This window comes from Arachis ipaensis, chromosome B06 (assembly GCF_000816755.2).
Source record: "Arachis ipaensis cultivar K30076 chromosome B06, Araip1.1, whole genome shotgun sequence".
Lineage (NCBI taxonomy): Eukaryota > Viridiplantae > Streptophyta > Magnoliopsida > Fabales > Fabaceae > Arachis > Arachis ipaensis.
The window spans coordinates 126,260,443-126,269,071 of record NC_029790.2 but is presented as its reverse complement, the minus strand read 5'-3'; the positions used below and the strand labels follow the sequence as shown (position 1 = coordinate 126,269,071).

General features: G+C 35.8%; 1 protein-coding gene across 5 annotated transcripts in view; it reads left to right on the top strand.

The window, feature by feature from the left end:
* LOC107605260 (sister chromatid cohesion 1 protein 3) overlaps positions 1–8,629 on the top strand; it is a 20,724-nt gene extending 12,095 nt beyond the window's left edge. Inside the window, exons 1-15 of one of the 5 annotated variants that reach the window (XM_016307073.2) lie at positions 1,392–1,637; positions 1,990–2,190; positions 2,763–3,024; positions 3,107–3,153; positions 3,249–3,292; positions 3,390–3,457; positions 3,537–3,961; positions 4,034–4,142; positions 4,273–4,409; positions 4,492–5,021; positions 5,360–5,399; positions 5,564–5,609; positions 6,944–7,073; positions 7,820–7,963; positions 8,507–8,629. In XM_016307073.2, coding sequence (XP_016162559.1) covers positions 2,067–2,190; positions 2,763–3,024; positions 3,107–3,153; positions 3,249–3,292; positions 3,390–3,457; positions 3,537–3,961; positions 4,034–4,142; positions 4,273–4,409; positions 4,492–5,021; positions 5,360–5,399; positions 5,564–5,609; positions 6,944–7,073; positions 7,820–7,915 — 2,058 coding nt within the window. In that variant the 5' untranslated portion in view covers positions 1,392–1,637; positions 1,990–2,066 and the 3' untranslated portion in view covers positions 7,916–7,963; positions 8,507–8,629. Of the gene's footprint in view, positions 1–1,387; positions 1,663–1,989; positions 2,191–2,762; positions 3,025–3,106; positions 3,154–3,248; positions 3,293–3,389; positions 3,458–3,536; positions 3,962–4,033; positions 4,143–4,272; positions 4,410–4,491; positions 5,022–5,359; positions 5,400–5,563; positions 5,610–6,037; positions 6,253–6,943; positions 7,076–7,819; positions 7,964–8,506 lie in introns of those variants that run through there. The other 4 variants (XM_016307074.2, XM_021105034.1, XR_002349394.1 and 1 more) reach the window with 4 other exon arrangements.

Sequence of the window (8,629 nt, the reverse complement as noted above, 5' to 3'; positions counted from 1 at the left end):
ATAATAATAATAAGAATAATAAATAATAAAGTTATTTAACTAACCTCTTGGTCGATATATCCGGCCACATGCGTAACACCATTTAACCGGTACATACGAGATTCGTCTTCCATCGGTCCACCGCTCAACTGGTTCAAAACCTCAACCCGGCCCCCTAAACCACAAAGCTCTCAGGATTCTCTCTCACACGACCAACCTCACAAACTTTTCAACCCTCAAAAGTGATCCGCCCTTACCAGCAACGGCTTCTATATTTATACTTGCTCATGAATAAACCGTGACTGCCTCCAAGGTTTTATGCACACACCATCTTCTTCGTAAACCGTGGCTGCCTCCCATGGTTTATGTGTTGCATTCCCCAAGGGTAAACCGTGGCTGCCTCCCACAGTTTACGTTGAGCACCAATTGCATGTAATCCTTTGCTGCCAGCAACGATTTATGTGTAGTTTGAAAACCGTGGTTGGCTCCCACGGTTTATATAAAAAGTGAAACAAGACATTCATGAAGCAAGTTTTCAATTGTTGTAATCAGGTAAAGGTTTTCAGCATTTATTTTATATAGGTAAATTGCCCAAAAAGAAAATAGCATAATACATTAAATAATATAATTATTAGCTCAAAATTATATTTTAATTAACTTTTTTATGCTCAATTAAAATTATAAAATATTAATTAATTTATTATTCGCTGTATTTAAATTATTTGAATTAGAGAAAAGGACAAATAGGTCCCTGACTTTTTGTTTTGCGGACATTTTCGTCCCTGACCATTGAAAAATACTTTTAAGTCCCTGACATTCACAAAATTTGGACGGATCAGTTCCTCCGTCCAAATGCCTCCGTCAGGGACTGATTCGTCCAAATGTCTCCGTCAGGGACTGATCCGTCTAAATTTTGTAAAGGTCAGGAACTTAAAAGTATTTTTCAATGGTCAGGGACGAAAATGTCCGCAAAACAAAAAGTCAGGGACTTATTTGTCCTTTTCTCTTTGAATTAAGTAATAAAAAGCATAAATTGCTTTGGAAATCAGAAAAATGTGTTTCAACTTTCAAACAATGTTTCGCCAACAAACTACATGCCTTGAAAAATAATATGGAAAAGTCTAAGAAGCAATTTTATTGAATTTCGGCAGCATGTAACTAGCAGAGAAAGGTGAGTTATACTGATTTTAATTTAAATTCTTATATTTTAATTTCTTTTAAAATAATTTAATTAAGTTGTTTTTCGAAAATTGGCCTAAACAAATTGGATCCCATGACACAGACACAAAAAAACTTGGATCTTATGGCAACACTAATTTTTTGGTATGACTTTTGCAAAGTGTACCCTTTATTTCGTACCCGCCAAACACCAAAGGTTTTCGCGCCCATTTCTTTTCACTTAATCACTTTTTTCAATTCTCTCTCATTCGTTTCCTGCTGCCTCTTCAACCCTAGACTTCACTTCCACAGGCCACAATCCATCACCTCCTTCCTTCTCTCTCCAACCCGACACACATTGGCTTCAATTCCTTCTTCTTTCTCTCTTCGTCACACACCTACACTGACGACGCTGACGAGAACGCTCGGTTGCTCTGGCGGCCTCTGGACTCGCTGGCGGTAGTGAGGAGCGGCAGCGGTGAGCTGAAACGGGGACCCAGATTTTCTGATTTTCTGAATTTTCTGGTATTCTAAATATCTGATTTTTCTGCTACTTCACTATGGCGCTAAACTTAAAATTATTTCACTGGTATTGCTATCAATTTTGCATTTTTGTTAGCTTAGTATTTTGAACTCTATAACTATCACTGGTTTTTGACAATATGCTTATGAGAAGCGAAAGATGGAATAATACGATGTATTTAGCATCTAGGCATATGTTTAGGGTCCAAAGGCTTTCCCTTTTTTTATGCCTCATGCTTGATTATAATTATGCTTTTTAGTAAAAGTGCCCAGCAGAGTTTTTTCAACGAAACTTAATCGTTCGATTCCTTTTGCTTTCTCTTCTTACAGTTTCTCTGGAATCAAAGAGCTAAAGGAAGACAAGAACATCAGTACTTTGCTACCAACATTTGGAACAAGGAAAGAGTATGTTTTATTCTCATACATTTTTGGGACGAAAAGGCCCGCTGGCAACAGTGTGGATTGCTGCTCATCTCCAACACAGGCTAAAGAAGTCACATTATACGTCAACCAATATTCCATCCACCATTGGTAGGTTTTTGTTTTTATTAATGCCAATTTATAAGTTTTGATTGAGCTCTAAAATGTGTGGATGTCCATTTCGTTAATCATTTTCTTTAAGCTTACTTAATACTTTATGGCACTCATCTTTTTCAATAATCTTTTATATCACTGCTATCATTTCTGCATTATTCCTGAAAATCCTTTTTTTTATTATTTTATTTTTATTCTTTGGAAAGTCCAAGTTTTTTTTTGTTTCTTTTCCAAAACAACACTCATCTCATTTTAACGGTTCTTAATTTTTCATAATAATTTACAATTATTCATTTAGAATTTGCTTTCATGCAAAAGAAGAGGGTGGACTTGTTGCTTTTGGCTGTGCTGACAGTTGAGAGATATAGAAAGGACTAAGATAATTGCAAATGCTTTTTCATTTTGAAAGTCACTCCTAAACTTGTGTTTCTTAAATGTTTTTATGTGGTAATTTCTGTGTTTTTCAACTTACATTTGGTGATTTTTTCCTGTTGCAAAAAGCTACAATACTCCTCCTTTAGAATCTAATTTTAACACTTAAATTAATATTTTACCTGGATCTCTTGTAGAACACATCATGGATCCAGGGGCTCCTGTTGCACTAAGATTGTCGGGCCACCTTCTCTTGGGCATTGTTCGGATATATTCAAAGAAAGTTGATTACCTTGTCCATGACTGCAGTGTTGTTTTGACTAGTTTGAACAAAGCATTTGCTTCTATACAACTTAATTTGCCAGAGGATGCAAGGAAGGCACCAGTTCAATCTATCACCCTACCTGAGACATTTGATCTTGATGCCGTGAACTTGGATGATGAACCAGATCATAACAGGTATTGTAACTCGGTATGCTTTAGTCTTGTTTTTTCTTCTATTGGAATCTATAGATGATGTGGATTGTTGAATATCACTTAGGATTGAGGATAAGCACCAGAAGAATCAAGAAGATATCACAATACCAGGTTATATAACTAGATTTGTTGAATTAGTTATGTCTTAAAGTTTGTAAAAACATGACATTAATGATCTCTTTTGTGCTTTTTCATGTGAAGTGCAGATCAAATGGTAATGGAGCAGTTTATAGTTGTATCTTTTGATGAGGTATAACCTTATTTCCTTTCTATTACCTGCACCCTTTTTATTAATGGGGTTTTGGAGTTGCAAATATATTAAATCTGCTGAATTTTTCAATATTTAGGATATAAGAATGGATTCCTCTAACACAGAAGTGCTTCCAGATTCAGGGGTTGGACAAATGGAGGAGGAGTAAGCTTTCAAAGTTCTTTCTCATTTTGGTGTTTGTCTTATGAAACCAATTGAATAATCTATTTCTTTTTGGTTACAGCATTATCCTCCAGTCTCCATTGAAAAATGCTGGTTTCCAAGATGGTGGTCCAAGTATCCAGAGAGAATCACCTACTACCCCACATAGTGCTGGTGACCGCCCTCATAATGTTCAGGATCCTGAGGTTACCCGTGATGTGGGTCCTGGTGATACCACTTCTCCACAAGCAGCCCAACCTACGCCGGAGATTCTTCGTGATGCCAACGATGCTCGTAATGTAGAAAACCCTCTAGTATATCCAAATCCCGAGGATAAAGATACTGTACCAAGTGGAGATCTTGATGAAACTATGAAGGAAAAGGATCATATTCCTGAAATGATGGATGTGGACCCTGAAGGGATTCCTGCACCATCTGAGCAACATCTTGGACCACAAACTCCGGTTACTTCTCATGGGGATGCTTCAGATGCCCAAGTTTTCGTAGGTCAGTGCATTCTGTCTCGCGTTTTACAATAACCTAGAATTATAAAATTCTTAATCCTTAATTGTGTTGTAGGACATAGTTCCCCTCTGGTGCTTCGTGAAAGTCCACCAATTCAGCAGCATCCAAAGAGAGGAAGGAAGAGAAAACAGTTCTTTGATGATCCCATAGTCTTGACTAATAGGTAAGGTTTTAAAGTTTGAATTTTATTAAATTGCTCTGTTCTCCTGCAACTTATAGTCATGATCTATATTTCTATAACTTCCTGTTTTTCTTTTCATGCCCATTACTCATATAGGGATGTATATTTGTAGATTCATGAGGGGAGCACTTAATAATCCCCAAGATATACTTAAAAAAAGAAGGGAAGCGCCTTCCTCTGCCTTGGGTACATGGAAACTGAACAATATCCAAAGAAAGGAACAAATGTTTGATCAGCCATTATTAACTGGTAAATAGGCTTGTTTTACAGCTTGTGTCTCCTTATAGTTTTTCATAAACTTATCATCTGAAAACATGTTGCTCCATATCAGGAATTTGTAAGGATCATATAGACATATCCAAAAGGGAATATATATGTTCAAAACCCCATTTGGTCATCTCTGAGGAAGATCATGAGGATGTTGGTATTGCCAGGACTTCATCCCCAACTAATCAAATCCCGGAGGAGCCTAGACCTGTTACACCTGTTGCTGTATCCATTGCTTCACCTGTACTGGATAGGGAAATTGAACATATACGCCTTAATGTTGCTGCTTCTCCACCTCATATGGTCCCTTCTCACGATGTGGGTGTTGAAATCAATATTGAAGGTGAAGGTGAAGGTTCGGGCAATGTTGGAAGAGATGACATGAGTTCTATTTCTGCTCAGAATTTAAGGTCTGTGTCAGTTTCCCCGGAGAGAACAAATATTGCAACTGGGTCAATGGATACACCAGATTTAGCAACATCACCTGCAGTTCCTGGATCAATGATGGAAACACCCACGACATATGTTGGTGAATCATCTCGAAACCTTGGTCTTTCAGATATTCATCAGTTGATCAATTCTGCGGCAACAGAAGTAAGCTTTGAAACTTTGTAATCAATGCTTTCGTATATTCTTACTTGGTTAACCATATTCCATCCTATCTATACATTGTGTTTCTCCTGATTTTGTTGTTTTGTTGTGTTACTTTTTTTCTTTTTTGGTGGTATGAAATATGTATGAGCAAATATATTTTACATTTTGACCCGTGTTACCTTAAAGTTGATATTTATGTATATTCTTTTAAAATCCACTAGTTCTATAATTTTTAGTTTTAAAAACCTTTTAATTGATTTAATGATGCCTTTTGATTTGATGTTCTTAATTGATTACGATTAACCATTACATTTAATGTTTTTGTTCAACTCCTGTAGGAACTCTCTTTTCTGGAAATGGACAACAACTCACCAGCCAGTATGTTCTATTTTCCTTTCATTTGCAATTTGATGTACTATTCTTTATTTCTTTTTCTATTTATTGTGGGTTTACTTTTATCTTGCACAGACGATATTGGAATGCCAAAGTTTGTGTTATTTTCATAAGTAGCATTATAGATAACATAAATATTTTAATGGCAGGTTTGCAAAGTACAAGTGAAGGTCTCAATATGTCTACGAGGACTAGGTACTGGTTTATTATATTTGTTCTGGTTTGGTTTTGGTAGTCATATAATGTCAATTAAGTCTCTTTAAGAAGGATTTTGAAAATGTTTTTAAGCTACACATTTGAGGCTTCAAATTTTTTAGATGTAGCTTGTGTTGCTAAATAGGTAGCTGTATAAATACTGCCCAAGTCCCTTTATTTTCCTGAACGAATTTTGAAGTTAATAAAATGAAGAGTCATGAGAGAACAATAACAACAACAAAGTCTTATCCCACTAGGTGGGGTAGATTACATAGATCAAACTTCATTGTACTCTATTATCTATCATGTTTGTAGTAAGATTGTTCACACAGATTTCACGTAGCCACTTAATGTAGAGTGTTTATAAGTCTTCCTCCTCTATTTCTAACCACTTGTCTGTCTTCCTTCTAATCCACCTTTCTCACTAGATGCTCTACTTGCTTTCTCTCCACATGTCCAAACCACCTAATACGAAATTCTACAATCTTTTCAACAATGGGTACTACTCTAAGCATCATCATCCCAGCCATGCTGAACTTATGTTCATATTCATCCTTTGTCAGCCAATACACCTTTCCATAGAGCCTCTGTTGACTACATGAGAGATTGAGAGATGGATTTGATGGATAAAGAATGTGCAAAGGTGCATGCATTTATTGCTGTATCATTACTTATTTTACATGCTATTTCAATTGCTTTGTGATTCAAATTACAAGTTTTACATGAACAATTAATTTTATCTGCTTTTAGTATTTTATCTCATTCTTCATGTAGTCTGGGAACTTGAATAGTTCCAGTTTACCTAGTGTACTTCTACATCATATGATCTCTGGCCTTTGGTTTCCCTCTTTCATGGGCTAGAATAGATTATTTATTTGACTTATCATAATATGTAAGTGGAAATTCAAACATAAGATATCAAGCAAGAGTAAGTATGGAAAAAAATGGTTACTTTTAGGAATTGGATATATTTGGGATTGATGGTGGTGATTATGCAAAAGAATCATAACAAGTAAAGGCACTCTTTTGTCAATGATGTTGATGGGGGAAGTACGGTAGACTTTCATGTTAGGTGGTTTGGGTATGTGTGGAGATCCTTTAGTAACCCACAGTAAGGACGGTAAGAGTAGAGAGGGGCTCGACAAATCATGGGTGAAACTATTAGAAAGATTTAATTTGTAATGTGTAAATGTGAATGTTATTTATGATTTGGCATTATGGCCTCATCAAATGTAGTTGGCTTTATTTAGTGTGATAGGGCTCAGGTGTTATTGATGTACTAGTTGTTTAAGTCCCCTGCTTTGAGCTAATATTCTCGACTTGTTTAACTCTAGGGCTGTAGCTGAATTTTTCAAAAGTCGAATTGCCCCAATTTTGGAGGACCCTGCTGAAGATCTCAGCTTGAATAAGATCTTGGAAGGGAAAACTAGAAGGATCTCTGCTTGCATGTTCTATAGCATATTGGTGAGTTTTCAGTAACATTTCCAAATTTTACATAATAACCATATGTTAGGGACTTGGGTATTATGGGTGCTCAAAGTCCCACATCGGGTAGTGTGGGATGCTTGATGTTGTATATAAGGAGAGTGGTTCTTCCCCCTTAACAGCTAGCTTTTAAGGTGTGGTTTCCCACTTTCCTTATATATTTAACAATGGTATCAGGGCCTGGTTGTCGGCGCCATGGAAGCCGCTGTGGACGTCGGCTCTCCAGGGCCGGTGTATTGTTAGGGACTTGTATATAAGGAGAGTGGTTCTTCTTCCTTAACAGCTAGCTTTTAAGGTGTGGTTTCCCACTTTCCTTGGATACTTAACACCATAGTTATGCAACATGAATATGCAAGAGGATACTGATCATACAATTATTACTTAACATTTAGATAGTAGAGACTAGAGTATTTTTCTAATTTTCTCTTTGTTTTTTCCAATTAGATATGACTTGCTGTGGGTTTTCTTTATGACTTAAGACTAGTGGCTTATGATTGTGTGTATGTTAATTGGACCAGTAGTGGATTGTGAATAGAGATATAGCATTTTAGTGTTTTGTTGACCGGTAGTAACAAAAGGGAAATTTCTTTGGTGAAGAATGAAGATTCACACTAAATTTATAGAGAAGATGATTTTTTTGGGTGACCTTTTCTCTTATTTAAAAAAAAAATCTCCATTGAAAAGCATTCTTCACCATAGCATAATCCTCACAAAAAGTCCTATAGGTTTTGAAGAGTTATGGACATATTGACGTACATCAAGAACAGCCTTATGGTGATATCAGCTTGAATTTGACCCCTTCCTTGAATTGTCAATTTTGATAGTTTTGTTAAGTTGCTTGTAATACTTCAGGGCGCTGATGTAAATAGGTAAGAGTTCTAGCCTCTTTTTGAGACTTTCATGACTTTATTCAAGCTTATAGTAGAAACTAGTTGTACTTTTGGTTTAACTCATTTTATTTTATATTTTTACGGTCATCATCTGTCATATATGCTGATGCATTTGCTTTCAATTGTAATACTGCATTGTCTTGTTTGTTATTTTGGTAAAACCTGGGGAAGAGGGTAAAAAAGAATATGAAGCAAATTTCACTCTTGAGAATTCTTGACCTTGAAAATGTATTGGATCTAATTTATACGTAGGGTTTGAGCAAACAAATTGTAGTTAATCATTTATTTTCTTAAAAGTCATTAGATAAATTGAGAATTCCCATGCTGTTGTTGCTCGATAATTATTATTTATTTATTTATTTTTATTGATGTCAATATATAATAATTAAGTTCTTGTTTATTTATACATCCCAAAAAAGAAGTCTCTTTCCTTTTTGACCCCATCCATGCATAATACACTGTTGATGAAGCTAAAAATTCGTATTATCTCTTGTTTAAACTTTTATCTTTATTGGATTGCAGATGGGTCTCGAGACAAGAAAAGTGTTGGATTCTGGTAAACATGGACACACACTAACAAGCACATAGAGAAATGGTTTTGTCACTTAGTTTTGTATGTAGAGTACTTGCGTACTCTAATCAAGC